The sequence below is a fragment of the Lepidothrix coronata genome, unplaced genomic scaffold (genome assembly GCF_001604755.1).
Source record: "Lepidothrix coronata isolate B3197 unplaced genomic scaffold, Lepidothrix_coronata-1.0 Scaffold203, whole genome shotgun sequence".
NCBI lineage: Eukaryota > Metazoa > Chordata > Aves > Passeriformes > Pipridae > Lepidothrix > Lepidothrix coronata.
This window is the reverse complement of record NW_016690383.1, coordinates 1,085,164-1,104,585: the sequence shown is the minus strand read 5'-3', so window position 1 is coordinate 1,104,585 and position 19,422 is coordinate 1,085,164. Positions and strand designations below refer to the sequence as shown.

At 42.4% G+C, this 19,422-nt stretch overlaps 1 protein-coding gene across 4 annotated transcripts; it reads left to right on the top strand.

Annotated features, from left to right (window-relative positions):
* Nucleotides 1–54: 54 nt before the first annotated feature.
* Nucleotides 55–19,356, top strand: CRK (CRK proto-oncogene, adaptor protein). Of its 4 annotated transcripts, XR_001877644.1 has the most exons (4): nucleotides 1,860–2,182; nucleotides 9,662–10,197; nucleotides 13,066–13,231; nucleotides 16,028–16,312. XR_001877644.1 is itself a non-coding variant. In XM_017832550.1 (3 exons), the coding sequence occupies exons 1-3, from the start codon at nucleotides 70–72 to the stop codon at nucleotides 16,163–16,165; spliced, it is 813 nt and encodes a 270-aa protein (XP_017688039.1). In that variant the 5' UTR covers nucleotides 55–69; the 3' UTR covers nucleotides 16,166–19,356. The 4 variants fall into 4 exon arrangements, 3 of the variants coding, with proteins under 3 accessions (XP_017688039.1, XP_017688037.1, XP_017688040.1); XM_017832550.1 differs by lacking the exons at nucleotides 1,860–2,182; nucleotides 13,066–13,231 and adding an exon at nucleotides 55–208 and having other exon boundaries at nucleotides 16,028–19,356; XM_017832548.1 differs by lacking the exon at nucleotides 13,066–13,231 and having other exon boundaries at nucleotides 1,853–2,182; nucleotides 16,028–19,356.
* The last annotated feature ends 66 nt before the right edge of the window (nucleotides 19,357–19,422 follow it).

Sequence of the window (19,422 nt, the reverse complement as noted above, 5' to 3'; positions counted from 1 at the left end):
GGAAAGAGCACAGCACCCTCACAGTTCAGGACAGCTGTGCTCTAACATTGTTTATGCAAGTGCTGCCACATGGAGACCGCACAGTTGAAAAAGCACATTCCTTTCTGGAAAAAGCTCACAGAATTGAGCAGAGCTGGAGCAGAGTTCGATGCACACTCACAGATATTGCTCTGGGATTTAAGAGATCTTGAAGAACAATCTGAAAGTGGTAAATATTGCTTTGCTCTTACAGATGTAATTCTTGATTTGTGCATAGCCACACACATGCATTCATCTGTGGCACCAGTGGAACTTAAGCTCTTCCCTGTTGCAGACCTCTGTGGTAATGCAGTCAGTTGCCCTGAATAAAATTCAACTTTTTCTTTTGCAGGGCTATTTTTAACCCAGAACAGCTCGTTGGCCCAATTCGGCATGTAGTCCCATGAAAACAGCTGTGCTGGCACAGCCATGGAGTAGGAACATGTGGCTGGCAGGGAGGATGAGGGCAGGAACTGCTGGCACAGCCCTGAAGGAAAACACACAGTGAGCTGCAGCCTTTAACGAGCAGGATCACAGAATATCCTGAGTTGGAAGGGACCCACAAGGATCACTGAGTCCAACTCCTGGCCCTGCACAGGACATCCACAGGAATCCTGAAATGTGCCTGAAAACATTGTCCAAATGTTCCTTGAGCTCTGTCAGGCTTGGTACTGTGACCACTGCCCTGGGGAGCCTGTTCAGTGCCCAACCACATTGTGGGGGAAGAACCGTTTCCTAATATCCAACCTAAACCTCCCTGGCACAGCTCCAGCTGCTCTCTCGGGTCCTGTCACTGGTCACAGAGAGCAGAGATCAGTACCTGCCCCTCCTCTGCACCTTGTGACGAAGCTGATGAGGTCTCCCCATAGTCTCCTCAAGGCTGAAGAGACCAAGTGACCTCAGCCACTCCTCATAAGGCTTCCCCTCAAGGCTTTTCACCATCTTCATAGCCTTTGCAGCCAAGCCAGTGCTCACAGGAGCCCCCAAGGTGATCTGCAGCAACAGGGAAGGAATTGGGATGATCCAGAGGCAATGGCTGGGATACATCTGCACCCTCCTCCTGCCACAGGGGAGCCCTGTGGGAGCACTGGGAAGGTGTGAGGAGAGGCTGGTGCTGGTGGTGGTCACTGCTGCTCCCAAATACCCAGAGTGGACCCCTCCAGTTGTGGTCAGCCCTCGCTGGTACCCACAGAGCAAGAAATGGTGTGGCCAGCAGGACCAGGGCAGTGACCATCTGTCCCCCTGTGCTGAGACACCTCGTATCTTGGGTTCAATTTTGGGCCCCTCACAAGAAGAAAGACACTGAGGGGCTGGAGAGCGTCCAGAGAAGGGAACGGAGCTTGGGAAGGGTCTGGAGCAGCAGGAGCGGCTGAGGGAGCTGGGGGTGCTCAGCCTGGAGAAAAGGGGCATCAGGGGGACGGACCTTCTCTCTCTCTTCAACTCCCTGACAGGAGGGTGGAGACAGGACAGCAGGACAGAGTCTTAAACTGCGCCAGGGGAGGTTCAGGTTGGACATCAGGAAGAATTTCTTCACAGAAAGAGCGATTAGATGTTGGAAAGGGCTGCCCAGGGTGGAGTCACCGTCCCTGAAGAAAGAGCGGACATGGCACTCAGTGCCACGCTCCAGTTGACAAGGTGGTGATCGGTCATAGGTTGGACTCGACTCTCTCAGAGGTCTTTTCCAACCCGAGTCTGTAACTCGGGGATTCCGCGGCTCCGAGCGGTCACCGCCCGTTGCCGCCTCCGCGCTCCCCGCCCGCCCTCACAGCCGAACCCCCCCCGCCTCCCGCGCGCGCGGGGAGATGACGTCACGCCCCCGCGCGCGGTCACGTCCGGTAGGTGAGGTCAGGGCCGGGGCCGCCATTTTGAAGCGGCTCCGCGGGCGGCGGCGGCCGCGGGCGGGGGAGGAGCGCGGCCCCCATGGCCGGGCAGTTCGACTCCGAGGACCGCGCCAGCTGGTACTGGGGGCGGCTGAGCCGCGCCGAGGCCGTGTCGCTGCTGCAGGGGCAGCGCCACGGCACCTTCCTGGTGCGCGACTCCGGCACCATCCCCGGCGACTTCGTGCTGTCGGTGTCCGAGAGCTCCCGCGTCTCGCACTACATCGTCAACAGCCTGGGGCCGGCGGGAGCCCGGCGGGCCGGCGGCGAGGGCCCCGGGGCCCCGGGTGAGTGACCCCCAGGGCTGGCGGTGCCCCCCAGCCCCGGGCAGGGCAGCCGGGGCGGCTCCGCTCGGCGCCCGGGCGGTGTTGGAAGGCGTGGAGCGCTTTGTGGTGGAATTAAGCCGTGTTTCCGCAGCTGGGGCTGAGCCGTCCGCCCGCACCTGCCTTCCCAGCGCCACATGGAACGCGTCCCGGAGCCGGGCGGCCGGGGAGATGCTGCGGCTCCAGCCTCCCGCCGCCTTTGTTTTACCAAAGCGGTTATCGACAGCCCGTGGGTTTGCGTGTCACCCCGGCCGGGAGATGGTTCTGTGGAAGTGTCATCCCAAAGTCTGCCTTCTGACAAGGCAGCGCTGCGCTGTCAGGCGAGCGTGAGGCTGAGTTCCGAGCGGGTAGTTTAAGGAGTGGGGACTCCTCGGGATGTAATGGCAATCGTTGCTTTAAATCAGATGCGAAATTCAGGGGGTTTTTCCCCTTGAAGGGCGAAGTTTGATGTTATTTCTCATCAGCCGAGCATCTAATATGAAAACGTGTTTAACACTTAGAGAGCACAAGGTACTGATGGTGTCGGGGGAAAACTGTGTCATGAGAAGCAGCGTTTTTGCTGTTCAATGCAATTAAGTGAACCCCCAGCTATGCAGAGTCCTTGGATGTATGAGAACCTGCAATATCCCTCCAGTGGGAATTAATGAAGCTGGTAGTGGAACTGCTCCGGTTTGGATATTAATGCCTGCAAAATGATGTGGGTCTGTTGCTGGCGTCTCATAAAAGAGCCACTGGACAATTTTTGAAGTCTAGTAAACCTGTGTAATAAGAGATTTGGTGAACTTATTTGGCAGAAAGTAAATATTATATGAATTTCTACAGGGACAGTCACTTCTGATGTAGGTCTGTGGTTGGAATAAGATACCAAGATTGGAAAGATGTAACAATACTTGTTATAGGGAAGATTTTTCAGTCTCTGCACAGAGTAGTTGACTAAGAGGGAGATAATCGAAGAAAAAAACCAAAACTACTGCCAGTAGATTTGCACTGTTACACAGTAATTTCCCTTGCTCAGGGGGACGCTTCAGATTTGAAAATTTGGGAAAGTCTCATCATGTTTACCCCAGGAACTGCAGAGTGCACTCAAGTCACAAAGCTCCACAGGTAGGAGTGGCTGAATTCAGCTGGAAGTCAAGTGTAAGTCGTTGCTGCTGTGGGCAGTGAAATGGTTTGCCACAAAGTGTGCTGGATTGTCTCACCTCTGTGCAGACAGTTTTGTTGCTGTAGCTTTGCAGAGGTTTGGTGCAGTAATTGCTGCCGTGGATGGCTGGTGTTGTGTAGAGCAGAGTAAGTTACCAGGATGGTTTGTTGTGGAATCAGCCCAACAGAACTTTAAAGACAGTGGTGGTGAAAAACACTGGATTGTGGCTGTCAGTTCTGGGCAGTTGATTTCTGGGGGAGCAACTGATCTCTGGAAAAACAGTGTTTCCGTGTTATTGTGGTATCACTTCAGTACAGCCATCCTGACTCTTTTATTGGGGTACATCCTTAAGCTCATTTTGTGACATTCTATGAGCTGACTTGTGTTATGGGAGCTAAAACATTGTGGAGTTTGGTCAAAATCACTAAATGCCTTGTAATTCTCTTGCTTTAAATGTTTATCTGTTTAAAAAGAGTAGCTGTGCAAGCTGGTGGCACAGTAGGCTTAATATAACTTAAAAAGTATAATTATGTTTTGGTTGGTCTCCCTTTTATTTGTCCTCTTGCACTGCAGACACTCCTACACTGATTTTAGTAACTTTAACTAAATCATGCCTCCATGCCAATACACTAAACCCAAGAAGGTGCTGGTAGTGTGTATATTAAATTACAGTGTAATTAAGATGTTGTTTCAGAAAAAAGTAAGTGTGGGGTTGTTCTGCAATGGAAGGGAGATGAAAACTTTGGTAGAAGATTGAATAGGATTTCATGTTTGGGTAGGGAAACCAGTGCAGTAAAAAGAGGTGAATGTTTGCAAATTGTCCTGCTTGCTTATTGTGGTCAAGCTAAAACATTAGGAAAACCAATTCTACAGGTTTTATTATGGTACAGTTTATTGGTTGACAAACACACAGGTCTCACTGGGAAATCTGAATATGCCAGGTGGGGTCTTGGGTTGATTTTTGTTGATCTCAGTAGGTGTTTGTGAAATTCCTGAGTGCTCTAATACTGCTCTTAGAGTTAGGGAAACCTCAGTACAGAGTGAATGAGATGAGGAGCTTTGGCTTCCCTAATACTGAAAGCCATGATGTCACAAAAACATGATACTTTCTTCTGTTTCCAGAGTATAAAATAAACGTGTGAACTTCTTGTTAAATTTGCCTTTTGCCTGATGCTGCAGTTTTTAACTTCTTGCAGGTGATTTTTCATCATAAGAAAAATATTTAACAGAAAAATCAACCAGATCTTTTCACTTCTTCCTGAAATGCTGTAAGGCTGTTTAAAAAAAAATAGGATAAATCACCCAATTATGGGAAAGAAGAACACTCTGTTTCCACTGGAGATGGAGATTAACAGCTGAATGAGAATTAGGGTATAATTTGTGATGAAATATCACAGTCACGGGCTGAAGAAATCCCAAACAATACAAAGTGCTCCATGCAGGGAAGCAGACAATAGAAGAAATACTAAAAACATCATGTGTTTGCAATTTAACATGAGGCTTTGGGATAAAAATGTGTGATATGCACTAAAACAAAATGCCTAAAATACCCAAAGAAAGATATGCTTTCTATTAAGAGTACAGCATTATGGAGACAGAAACCTTATAGTGTAGTAAAATTTGTGTGAAGTAGGAAAGTGTGACAAATACAGTGCAGAAACTGGTGTTTTCACTGTGAGTTTTATGAACATGATGCTTAACTTAGGCTTCTAAGTCACTTCCATTGTGACTCTACTTCCTGGAATCATAGAGTCCTTGCAGGATGATATCCACACATACAGGATAATATTCCACACTCTATATGGAACGGCTTTAGGTGTGGGTGAGCAGTGTGGTTTAACTCTGACACTTGGGATTTGGGGGGTTGGGTTTGGATTGGGTTTTGGTTTTCTTTCGTTTTTTATATTGAAATCAAAATATATTTAAATGCAAAGTAGTGGAAGCTTGGGAAGTGCCTGCATTAGACATCTGCTCTTCTTCCCTCCTGTTTCTGCAGAAATGAGTCTGTGACTCCTGTGTGTGCTCAGAGCTCTGCCAGGAGCCACTCAATGGGCTTTTATGTTTTCATAGGGCGTTCTGGTGCTTGTTTGTTTTGCTCAGCGTGAGTAGGAAGGTACTTAAGAACAAAGAAAAGAGGTGTCCCTGTGGGGGTGGGGGAACCACACAGGCTGGCTTCAGAGCCCGGTTCCCATGTGCTCCAGGAGGAAACTGCCTTACATCACTCTGATATCTTACTTGGGAATGAGAGCCTCGTGTCTCAGTACCTGTGCGATAAGAACAGCTTCTCTGGCCCAAAACACGTTTTGTAAGTTAGGAAAGGGGACCACCTTTAAAGATTAGGCCTAAATACAAACATGAAAACCTGTGTTTCCATGAGGTGTTCCCTGCACTGAAAGGGAAAGCTTTCCAAAGCTTGGGAATAAAGAGAAAACTCCCTAGTGACACTAACAGTTAATTGGAGTGAAGAGAGAAATGTAAAACCCCTGAGATGTGTGAGAAAGTGAGAAGTTGCTCTGTGGTTACACCACCTGCCCACACTCTCAAGCAGTAGAATATTGGGTGTTTTATACTTCTCATTCCCCAGTGTCTCTGTACAATATTTAAAACATATATAATCAATCTTCTGCAGATTGACATGAAGCCAGCACAGTTCCAAAGCGTGTCAGGAGAGAATGTGCATCATAAACAGAGAACAGACAGGGTCCAGGTTTGAAGCTTTCTTTAATTCTGGAACGCTTTGGATTTTAACTTTTTCCTGGCCTTTCTGAGAGCAGGGGTTTCATTACCTGCTCTGACACTCTGGGGTGGCTGGAGTCAGGTTAAGTCCTAGTGGAGATGGAGCAGGATGGAGTAAGTAAGAAAGATGATCCTCAGCCCTTTGTGCTTCTCATTCAAAGGAGTCACCTTACCCAGCAGAGCAGTGCTGGTGCTAGAGGTGCACACTGAGCAGCTCTTCCTCCTTCAGCTCTGCAGGGCTGTGGAGGAGGGAAGATGATTTTTAGTCCTCCTTTTGTCCAGCTTTCATAGGAAGTGACTAAAGTTCCTCCAGGAGCTGGACTTTACCTTTCCACGCCTTGTGCTCTTCCTGAGAGCCCTCAGAAGATGGGGACAATGTGCTGCTCATATTTGTGCCTTCAAGAAGACTGTCTCCCAGGAGCATGAAGGAAAACTGCTCTGATTCTCAAAAAAACACTTGCCTTCTTGCTGTAACTTTCTTGTGTTAGATCTTGCCTTAATTATTCCATGGGCCTACAGATATGAGCAGTGTTGCAGTTCAGCCAAGAAGCTGAAGAATTTCTCTGAGCCTGAAATCTGTTAATCTTTGAATTTCATTATACCAGGAAATGACAGAACTTGGAAGCCTTAATGAGTAGAATTATTTCTGTTACACGTGAGCATCATTTAGCTCATTACCTTGTAGCTGAACAAGAGTATCCACAAAAGAACTGATGGGAAGTTTACCACTTCCTTGGCAAGGTGGATTTGTATTTTATTTCCAACCTGCAATTTTACCAGCTGTGACCTGGAACTATTTTGTCCTTTTTATGCCTCTGGTAGCTGAATTTTAGAGGTCTTCTGTTTAAGTTCTCCAGACAATTACGAGATTGCTGCCTTGTGTTCTTTGTTAATTAATTTGGATTAAGCCTGTAGATTTCTTGTTGCAAAGAGATCTTTCCAGCCTTTTGTAGCTGCCTTACTTTTTTTAATACAAAAGCATCAGAAGTGCACGTGGTATTCTGGCAGTGCTCTTTGTGAAGATAGAGTCTCTCCTTTCTGATGCTTGTCTCTTTTTCTCTTCAAGGAGTGCATTTGTCTTTCTGATCCTTGAATTTGGAGTGTCTGTGTTCTCTGGCTGTTCTTCAGTTGTGCCAAATGCCTTTTAGAGTATGATTTTCCAGGATACAGTACACTGATTTCAGTCGCTCCTTCCCTGTACATAATGTTCCAGTGGACTTTCCTTCTTAAAGTCCAACTTGTATTCAGGTACATTTGGCAGCTACTTCAGGCTGTTGTGCATTAATTCAAGAGGGTGAACCTGTTCCAAAGGAAAAAAAAGACACTCCAAAATACCTTGTTCATCCTGGTGATGATTGTTGGTGCTGACAAGGCTGATGAATGTTACTGATGAGCTGCTTGTTCCCTATGGCTTGTAAGATTTTTCTTGGAATACTTTTGTTGCTGGAGACAGAGCTCAGCCTCCTGACTGAGTCAGCTTGTAGCAGCTTTTACAAAAGTAAATTAGAGTTACAGGTTCTGTATTATTGTCATGTGAAATAAGTTCCATGTCAGTGAACTTCCCTTAGATTCAGTCTTTTCCCTATGACTTCAAAGTGCTTTGCTGCCCTGGTCTTAAAGTTTCTATGACTTTTTCTTTTAACCTAAGTGTCCCTGCAAGCCTTGATCCTTAAAGGTTCACAACTAAAGTAGTAGGAGATACATGCTCATGTTTCTGTCACCAGGCAGGTCTGAAACTTGATGTCTTTACCACCAGTTACAAACTTGGTTTCCCGCTTCCAAAGCTAGGGGAAGTGCAGCATTCCCAGGTCACATCATACCCTGATGGAGTGAACTTCAGCTGTTTGGAAGTGGTGTAGGGATGCTGCCCATCCAGCCAGAAGTCATCTCCTGTGAGGCCACTGGGATGAAATTCCCGAGTTCTGGCAAAGTCTAGAGCTGTGAGTTACATCTCAGCAACAAAAGTTGAGAGAGTTTTGTAACTTCTCAGCGTTACAATTTGGGAGAATAAGATGGAATCTTATTTCTCTTCCCATGCTGGGTTCATATTTCATACTGATAATTACATTAACTTCCTTATCCCTCGGTGATGCCAGTTTGTGTTTCGTTTTTCACAATTTTTTTGAGGGTATTGCTTTCGGGTTTTGGCTCCCTGTGTTTGTATTCATTTCTTTTGAAAGCCTTTCAGGGCTGTTAATGCATGCAAATGTGCATTTTCCGATGGCTTTAGTTCTGCTGCTTTGAGTTTCCTGTAACCAGCTTCACTAATGTTTATGTTCCTTCAGGATACTTCAAAACTTATTTATCGGGTGTTTGTCTATGTTGATCTTATTGAATCTGCCCTTTTCTCTGTTAGAACCCCTTTTTGCTCTCTTGAAAGAGCTTGTTGTAATGTCAGCTTTCCATGCTGACAGTGCTACTTTGAAGGGGGGTTTGGATCAGTGACAGTTTGAAGGATTCTGTTTGCTTTGTACTCCAGAGCTAAGTCTCGGAACTGTTAGATATTCCCTGCAGAGAAAACAGACTTGCAAAGTAAGCATCTCTTTCTTGCTAAAAGAGTTACTCATTAAAGCATAAATCTTTTCATCTCCTCTACCCTCCCCCAGCCTTCCACGATTCTTCCCATAACTGATTGCACAGGGTATGGTGGAAATAGAACATCATGTGTGTGTTTTTCCCCAGAAGAACATAAAATGGAAAAAAAAGTACAGCACACTGATTGAAAATTGAAATGGATACTCTGCACTTTGGTGCTTGTGATGGCTTGAATATGAACATCATCTGTATTTCAGTGTATTTGAGTTTTGGATTTATAGCTTAGGTTCTGTCTGACAAACATGGCAAAGAAACTACAAGACTTGAGATTAAAAGTCTGAGTCATACCTATTACGAAAATATATGTTATTGCTTTGCATTGCATAAAACATAGATAATTTTCTTTAATGGTACCTCTTATCAAAATGAAAAATAACTTCATTTGCTCATTCCCATCACTTTTTTGCTGCTGTGCTAAGCAGTTTTCCATAGTGTCCATGCCTTTAACCCAAGGTATATTACAGCAGGTAAACAACCATTATGGCACTGTTGTCCTTTGAAAATAAATCTGAACAGCAAAAGAGAGTTTAAAAAAATTAATTTCCTTGAAATTGTACCAAAATTTCATTTACTTCCTATATTTAGAATATAAAACAGGAAAAAGGGTATTATGTGTTGCTGAAAATGGTACAGGCTTCTGAGAAAGATGCACTGAACATTTTCATCTCTTGGGTCCATATAACATTGAAAGAAACAAAGATATTTTTATCCTAATTCAGGAGGTTTGGCAGTGCCAAACAATTACTCTTTTCCTTCTTTGACAAAATCTTTTAGAACAAAACTCTACCCTCATGATCACGATAGTGCTGTCTTAGATTAAAAATACTCTAAAAGCCGAATTTGATGAATGCTGGTGTAAAGATACCAAATTCACTGTAGAAATACTTCTCTGTAATTGTCTTCTCAGATGTTTTATTTACAGTTTTAACTGTTGTATGCTCTCTCTTTGACATGTTGCCTTCTTTTTTCAGGGTCGAATCCCACCAGATTTCGAATAGGTGACCAAGAGTTTGATTCTTTGCCATCTTTACTGGAATTCTACAAAATACACTATTTGGACACTACGACCTTGATAGAACCAGTCTCCCGGTCCAGGCAGAATAGTGGTGTTATCCTCAGGCAGGAGGAGGCTGAGTATGTGCGAGCTCTCTTTGACTTTAATGGAAATGATGAGGAAGATCTTCCATTTAAGAAAGGAGACATACTGAAAATCTGGGATAAGCCTGAAGAGCAGTGGTGGAATGCAGAAGACAGCGAAGGGAAGAGGGGAATGATACCTGTTCCTTACGTCGAGAAGTATAGACCTTCCTCTGCTTCAGTCCCTACTCTGATTGGAGGTAACCAGGATAGTTCCCACCCACAACCACTGGGTGGGCCGGAGCCAGGGCCCTATGCCCAGCCCAGCATCAACACTCCGCTCCCTAACCTTCAGAATGGCCCTATTTATGCCCGGGTTATCCAGAAGCGAGTCCCTAATGCCTACGACAAGACAGCCTTGGCTTTGGAGGTACATAATGGGCAAAATTTAGAAGGAAGAGATCTGTTCAAGGGATTTCCCTTTCAATCACATTGATAGTTTTGTAGGAATAAGAAAGGGAAACGCATTGTAATACTGGTTTTACGTCATGATTAATAAGTTATGGATAAAGGCTTTTTTTTTTTTTAAATGAGTGATTTAAGTCACTTGTAGATTAGATTATTGTTGATTATTACAGCATGTTTAGGTTACTGAACCAGTATTGTGTCTTTGTCAGCCATCACTAACACAAGTGTTTCCCCATCCATGTTTTCACTTCCCAAGTGTTTATTTTAGGGGGGAGGGAGAGGGAGCAGTTCATGAGTCGTGTGTCTGTGCTTGCTGTCGTGTGCCTCACCAACGTGTACAAGGTGTGCTGGGTTGTTTGTTGGCTTATGTTGTGTTGGGTTTCCCCCCCCCAGTCTGTCAGCAGTTTAAAGCAATCAGTGCAAACATTGATAGTCATTTTGAAGTTACCCAGGCTGAGAGGATGATGATCACACACAGGGTTTTATTGTAGTATCTTCACCTTAAGCAGATTGCTTTGGGTTTAGATTGTGAAGCGGGAGTGTTTTACAATTTACATTACAATTTATTAGGGAGGTCTTGCATAAAGCAGTGATTGATGGAGCAGGATTTGTAATAAAGCAAGGAGTTTCCCTCGGGTTGATTCACTTCCTGACATGATCAAGTACTTGTACAGGCCCTTTTTGATTTTTCTTTTTCCTCTTAAAAGATGACTAGAGTGCTCTATCTCTCCATATCAGATAGTTCTCCCTCAAGTTGAGTTTGAGGAAATTGATACCAAGGTATTCCCAGTGGCAGACCTTTGCCTTAGGATATGTAAATTGTATCCTTTAATCTAGGCTTTCTTTGAGCCAGAGGCTCTGGAATTTCCTGATACCTAATTGACTTCCTGTTTATATAACATTTTAAGTACTTGGGAAAAAACAGTTTCTGTGCTGAGTCAGAGCATCTCCTCTTCACTCTCACATACTTTGTGTAATTGTGCATAGCACAAAAGGCACTTCAGGACTCCAGTGATTTGGCAGCTGTAGGTGTGTGTCTGTAGTACAGAACTGGCAAATGCAGCACATTCTACAGATGGATAATTGATGTGCAGCCTGGCAAATGTGAAATTTTTCCCCATTGTAGGTAAAAATTTATCTGGGGGAGCAATGTAAATGCACTCTGAGTTACTATACGTTCTGTTAGATAGGTGACTATTTTTGGGTTGAGAAGCATGGATAGAAATTTATGCCAACTCATCAGATTTTAGGGAAACGTGAAGATTTTTATCCTTCATCCTTTACTACAGCCTAAAATACTGTCTCTTTCCCTGTTTTTCTCACTCTTTTCACCCAGTCACCTCCTGGAACTTGGGAATATTCCTGAATGGCATTGCAGACTATGTAATTACCAGATGTTACATATTTTTTGAGCCTCTGGATATTATGTTGTGGCATATTTATCAAAACCTTTTGGGTTTCTTTCTGGATTTTGCTATTAATTTTATAATATTATTTTGCTGTTATTTATCAGTGTGCCACTAATGTTCTCTCAAGCCTCAACTTCCCACTTTAAAGCAGAACCCCACAACACTGCCCTGTGCAGAGCTTGGGAGCGTGGAGTGAAACAGGGAGAGTGAGAAAATGCTGGTAAATCCAGGCCATCATAAGCAACTTAGAGTGAAAGGAAATCCTTCACAGGCTGAAGAACAGCTTGTGAGTGCTGTGGCTGATCTTGTGTTAGCTCAATCCTCTTCACCAAAACTCACATGATCTATCAAGTTGCTGTGCTTTAGGAAGAGTAGTTGTGGAGAATATCTCTCTCTGCTCTGAGCTACCCTACACCATTAGTATCTTTTACTAACTGATGGTAACAGGCTCGACAGCTGAAGTGTTGGGGAGGGGGGAACTGAGAGGTGTCATCTCAGCTCATCTTTGTGACCATATAAGATTTCTGGTGCACAACATTGGCCTTTGTGGGCCTTACAAACTTACTGAAATACTTAGTTGAATGTAGAACTTCTTGATTAGGGTGATGCACTCCTGTCTTGCTACACCTCTGCATTTAAGAAATGCAGTAGTAGCGGTGGTTCTTTATTCTGTATAAACGGGGAAAATTTAGTTTTAGAACACGAGCCATTGATCACTGCTTCTAGTGTCCTTCAGAGCTTCTTTGCAGCTTTTATCACTTCTAATCACAATGTTACTGAGTTGCTTTCAATGTCTGTACAGGGAAAAAAATAGCAATATGCACTTCATTTTCTCCCAAGTTTTTCTTCATCCTGTCTATCAAAGTGCTGTTTCTTGTTGTCTCCTTTTTTCACATTCCCTTTCACTTCATGGTGTTCCTTCCCTGTTTATTTAGAGATCTCTTTCTTAGATAACTTAGTAGAAAGCATTATGTAAATCTTATCAGTCCATTTTTGCCCAGACCTCTTTATAAATACAGAAAGTGGGATTCTTTCCAAATGAAAACTCTTATCCTCAAATCTGGCAATATTCATGGGTGGGGGTGGATCCCACTGTTTCTCTTAGAAAAATAGATTCTTAACATCAAACAGTTTTTGCCCAAACTGCAAACAGAATATCTGTACTGCTCTGTTATTTTAAGACTGACATGCTTTTGAAGAGCTCAAGGGAGGAGGATCAGAGCAGGCGATGTTCTAATAAAGTCTGTGCTGTGTTATGGAAAAAAGATTCAGCAGGAGAAGTTAACATTTATTTTTGCATGTAACTGGACCTATTCAAGGAGTTGTCAGTCTATTTTAAGAGAAAATAGAGGAGAAAAAGGGAAGATCTGTTTGGTGAATGACTCTGAGATCGATCGATTTATTTTTTTTCTTTGTAACAGTAGCAGAACTCTGCCACCTTGACCTCACCAAAGAGGAGTACTTGGAATAAAACCTCAGCATACAGAAGTCTTCACTTGAACCTTCAGTTTTGCTTTGAAGCATATGGGGTATATTTAGTTTTAAAACTTCTGATGAAGACTGAGACAAACCTGACTTTCTAGCAGGGTACAGTGTTGTTCCTGAGGTGCTGTGCTTGGTGGGATGATGCACTATGGACTAATGATACCATAAGTCAATGTTAAAAGTGAGGGGAATTCAAAGAGAACATCCACTTCTAATCTAAATGTTTTAAAATTTCAGCACTTGTAGTAATGGGTAATTTTTGAAAAGTTCTCTATATTGTCTTCAGGACAGTGTTTGAACTGTAGCTTAATAGGCAGAGTTTCAAAACAGATCTAGAAAGATCTGTAAGTTATTGAGGAACTAATGGAGTCATTTTATTAAGCCAGCATTTGTGAAATGATCCATGCTCACTTAAGTCAGTCCTATTTGATAGGTGTAAAGAGAGATATAAAAGAATGAAGATACATTTATATAGATGAAATGTGAATGAAAATTTCTATCAGTGGTTGCTGAATGACATTACTGCAATGGTAAAAAAGGAATATTTTATCTCAGAGGTCTGTCCTCTTTTCACGATCACTGAAATGCAGATTTCATGTGTAGCTTCTTATAGTAAGGAGAATTCATAAATGGGTGTCCCTTGGCTGCAATGACCCTGAAACACCCCTGAAAACCAAAAAACAGCTACAGGATGCTTCTAGGAGTGAGGGAGAGTCACAGGCATCCTGTATTATAACTCACTGCCATTGCAGTGTTGAACTCACCTTTTGCAGGTGAGTTGATTGTAGGATGTCCAAGATAAACTCTGTGTGAACGTGAATTAGGGTGTGATAGTTCATAAGAGCAGTCTGAGAAAAATACCTCGCAGACAGCAAACTTAAGTGCAGCTTGTGTTTCTTCCTTCCTAGTGGGTTGGAGGTTAAATACTGTTGTGTTGGAGGCTGATACATAGATTATAGCCAGGTCTGAAGAGTTTAAAATTATCTAGGACATTGTTCTTTTAATGGTTGTGATTGGGAAATAAGATTTTCCGGTTCTAGTATTGTCACATTTAATCTCCCCCTTGTTAAATTAGAGCTGATGTATTGTTTTGGTCAGCAGAGTATTTTTATTGGTCCAACCCCCCAGTGGTTATTAGCAGTAGTAGAATTATACAAACTGCATGATTAAATTCCTAAAGAGCTGAAACTTGCATTCAGTAGTCGAGGAAGGCTTCCTTTTTGCCTGTAGCAAATACATAAGAGGATTTTCTTCAAAATATGATTCATTAAAATGTCTATACTAATGATTACAAAAGGAAAAAAATAAAACTACAGCGAGAGTCCCAGTGGGCCTCTCATTACCAGATAAGTAATCATGAGAGGTATGGGGAGCTTAATTAAATGTCCATGAAGTGGTTTGAATTTATGAACTGTTAAAAGCTGTTCTGGCAAAAGATCGCAAGTGATTAAAACCTGTAAAGTTAATGGAGATTGGTAGCATCTTAAATTGTTTTCCTTGTTCTTCATTTGCTGCCTGGAAAGTGAGAATAATGAGATTCAGTTAGGATGGATTTGGAACACAGTGATGAGCATCTGTGTAAACCAGTAACTGTATATTCAGTGAATTTTTGGATTAAATGCAGTGAGGCCTTTGGCCTTGCCTGCAGAGTTTATTTACAGTATACATGGAGGAAAATAAGCGTATATCTGTCCCCAGAAAGCATCCTCCCTATAAAGAATTCTAAACCCCATTGTTTTTTACTTGTAAATAAGATTATTGATAAAATTCTACAGAGGGGTAGAAATGGGTAGACAGCTTTTCAGGGTTTCATTTATTAATTCACCAGCGCCTTTACAATGTAAATTTTGCTTTCTTAGCTTGTGTAAGTGCTGTTTAAAGTACCCTTGAAGATGCAACAGAGTTGGGGACTGATCAGACCTAGACCTGACTGCACTGCCTTGGGGAATTGACTGCTGTGCAGTTTGACCCTTTGTCAGAGGGAGACAGAATTGGTGCTGAGAATGTCAGGGTGGAGATGAGAATAGGAGATATATTGCTGGGCTTTTATGTAGTGTACTTTTTTAAAATCAGATGCTTTGAAACAATGTGTTCTAGTTTCATTGGTCCATAGCAACCATTGTTTTATTTTTCTAGCTAAAAAAAGTCAGGTCTAAGAGGGAGAGGGCATCAGTTCTCTTTAATATTTCTGTGAGTGGTGGACTTGGCAGTGCTGAGTTAATGGTTGGACTCTGATCCTCAAGATCTTTTCCAGCCTAAACAATTCTGTGGTTCAGTGAGATTTATTTCTGTGAGAAATCTGTGGTGGGCAAGACTGAAATATCATCTGGCCTTGCCTCTGGTAGTGGCTGTTTGAGGACACTCAGAGTAAGAACAGAGCAGCCTTAAGGCACTACTGCTTAGACACCTGCACATTGTCTCAGTGTTTTATAGTCTGTGGAGAGAGATCCCCCACTTATCCAGAGCCTTTTTAATAATACTTGAGAAGTGAAATTTCAAAACCAAGGAGCTGTTTAGCTTCCAGGTTAGTGTTCACTTGGTCCAGCCTGCCTTGGTGATGTTCTCGGTGGAGAACCAGCAGTGTGCGAGCCTCTGTCGGTCCAGCGAGGCACATTTATTGGGATGGCACCTGATGGCAGGTCCCAAGAGTGCTCTGAGGGATTGGTATTGGATTACTGGCTCTTCAGGTAGTTCTCACCTGATCTAGGCATGCCTTTTTCTCTCTATACTTTCTTCAGGAGTGAATGACATGGGGGACAGGCTGGTGTCTCAGGAACGGTCAGGACTGCTTTGTATGGACGTGTGTCTGGTACACTTGGGGGACACACCGGCGGGGAGGGCTGGCGGCTCATCCCGGTGTTTATGGATGGTAACACGTATTTATTTCTTGCCCCGCAGGTCGGTGAGCTGGTAAAGGTCACAAAGATTAACATGAGTGGTCAGTGGGAAGGAGAATGTAATGGCAGACGGGGCCACTTTCCATTCACACACGTCCGTCTGCTGGATCAACAGAATCCCGACGAGGACTTCAGCTGAGTGTGGCTCAACAGTTGTGCTTACAGATGGGAACAATCTCAACTTGTTTTTATTGCAGATGCCATCAAGACTCTGTTCCGACCGATTGAAAGCGGAATTGCTTGGATAAGCATTCTGATAACCTGCAAACCCCTGGGACTGAACACCACCATTCCTTAATCAAGGGTCATGTAATTCAGGGTACGACAGTAGATAACTCGTGTGTCGAGTGGCAGAACTAGTCCACGATTCTAGGTTGTAATGCCTGCTTATGTCCATGTGCACGGCAGACTGGACCTTGCCAGCAGCAGCAGCCGGGGAGAGCAGGACTGTAGATGTTCAGATGACATTTATAGCTCTCTCCGGTCCCATTGCTTATGTTGCTTCTTCCTCAGGCAATGAACATCAACCGTAGACAATTCAATACACAGATAGAAATTTCACCAATTTATCCTGGAGCTTTCTCCATGTTTTTTTCCATCCTGAATTCTCTGTCCTAGAAAGGCTATAGAGTACTCTGCATGGTCAGTTAACTATGCACAGTACAGATTTATGTAGTGCTGTTGGGGACAGCCCTTGTGATTTACACGTTCTTACCATTTTAATGGTAAATGACAGATCAAATCAACCTCAGAATTCTAGAAGTTTGTGGACACTAGATTGATTTCGTCAGTACTGTTGATGCTTCAAACGTAGCAGTTGATATTAAATTAAGATTTTTGTTAACACACAAATATCTCTTTATCCACAAATACAAGGCTTATAGAAGTGTAAACGTCCATATCAGTGCTGAAAAATACGTGCGTAGCACTTTAATACGTAGCTTTAAAGCAGTGTTTGATTCACTAAATATACTAAAATATTGACACTGCTTTCCAGTAAAGTTAAATTATGTAGGGCTAGTTTAATGTTTCTAGAATTCTTGGATACTCCTGTTGTACAATACTGTTACAGTACAAATCGGTGTCAAACATGGTGAACTGACAAACCAAATATTACTTTTATTATAAAGTTACTCTGGGGACTCTTCTGGTTTGATTCCCATCTGTAAAATATTTGATAGTGAATTCATGAGGATTTTATTTTTAATAAACTAATGGAAAATAATTGTGTGCTTCTGGACTGATTCTCAAAAGGCATAATAGAGTAAATACGGCTTCCTAGCTCATAATGAAAATCAGTGCATTGAATAGGCAGTATTATGCACTGCTTGGTGGTTGTTTTTGTAGTCTGTTCTTCTAATTATCTGGTTTTCTCTAATATAAATCAGAATGGATTCAGTAAGTTTTGTAAACTGAAATTAAACACTGAAGTAACTTCCCTTGCCTGTACCCTGGGTTGTTTTCCAAGCACAGCACTCTAGTGACCAAACTAAATTTTGTAACTTTATGACTACAGTGTAATCCGTACAGAACGGTTTTTCTAAATAGTATCAAACGGAAAACGTTGGTTTTCCTTGCTACAAACCATGTGACTCCAGTGGCTCATTGGTCGCACATGCTGCAAAGGCCTTTGCTGCACTGCACCGACCTGTACAACAATACTGGTAACACTTTACCTCAGAACTCTGTAACATGCTGGAAGTTATAATATTTCTGTTCTATTTAAGTACTAGTCGTTTTACTTCAGAACTAATCCATCAGCAAGTCTGACTAATGTTCAGGTTATGGGCACTCATGACTTCTGTGCACTAACGCCGATGTACGTTAATCACACCTGTCCATCACCAGTCTCATGAGCACTACTGAGGATTGTCAGAAAACTGACAGCTGGGACAGTGGTGTGGGAGTGGAAACAAAGGAATCGCAGTCCTGTCCTAGCTTGGATTGCTGTTCTGGTTAGGGTGATGTGCCAGTGATTGTGGGATCTCTTCTAGCTCAGTACAAAATTCACTTTGAGGGGAAAAAAATTGACAAACTAACTCTTAGACTCTGTAACTCATCGGTTTCTTTAAGGCTAATTTGTATTTTTCCTCTGACCTTGATATTTACTGTAACAGGGTTTTTTTGTTCAATAGCTGCACTCTGAATAACAGGCTTAATATTGAGTTTTTCAATCGCCCATATTTGCTTATATTTTTCTTCATGTATTGCAAAAGAAACATAACGAACGGTGTGTTCTTAGAATAACACTGTCCTGAAGTATTTTTCCCAACTGCAGTTAATGAAAGCCCATATATTTGTACCTTTCCAATCGGGAGTTAAATTTTAAGATACCGAAAGAACATTTTTCTGGTAGTTTTATTATGCAAATATTGCCCTTTTAATAGGAAAGACGTGAGTCGAATTAACTAGCGAATACCCTGCAAACTTTGTAGATGTGGTTTTATTAAGACTGTCTAAATTGCAAATATTTGTACACTTTGAAACAGCAAAATAAAGAAACTAGAGGAGTCTTAATAGCCGCTGTTGCACTAGAACCCCAAGTTCTTGTCAAGCAGTTTTTCATAGTCAACTGACACATTAATGCAACTGTTTTCCACTATTCAGTTCTAAGCCAAAATGTGGTTTTGTTTCATAGGTGGTAGAAATGTTTGCATTTGGACAAAGTAGACATTTCAACTTGTCAAGCTCTTAAAGGAAAATAGGTAGAACATATGTTCATGAACATGTAGATTAAATCCTTTTGTGGCCTTTGTTTATCCTCTTCTATTTGTTCCCTCCCTTCTCCCCGATGCGTGCAAAAAAATCATTGCTAAGAATGTTGGTCACAATCTTTTGTCTCTACTTGGCTGTGTTTTTTTGGTCTCTTGTGCATAGGCAGGTGTTAGAACTAGAATAATCATTTCTAGAAATACACCGTGAAAGCAGAATGCTCAATTACACTGTGTTCTTCTGGTGCATTTACACATTATATCACACTAAAAAGTACAACTGGCTGCTATGGTTTTTTTAATATATATTTCATTTTGGTAAACCCCAGCCTTTTTACTAATATTGGACCTGGTTAAATCTTGTTAATCTGTTTGAATTGTATTTGTTAATAATGAAAATATTTCTAATCATTTTAAGAGTAAAACACTTCATTTTTGTTAATGGTTTTGGGGAAGGATTCTAACCAAACCAGTTTGAAGAAAAATATGAAACATGTGCCATTGTATTATAACACTATCCACTTTCTTGACAGTTAAAGTCTTTTTTTATTTTTTTTGTAGCATGTAATGTATATGTTCATAGTACGTGAAGTAAATAAAAGTATAGCCAAAACTTTGACTTGGTGTCATTCTCAATCAACTGCTGTTGTAATATTTGAATTCAGTGATCTAAAAATAGAGCTGT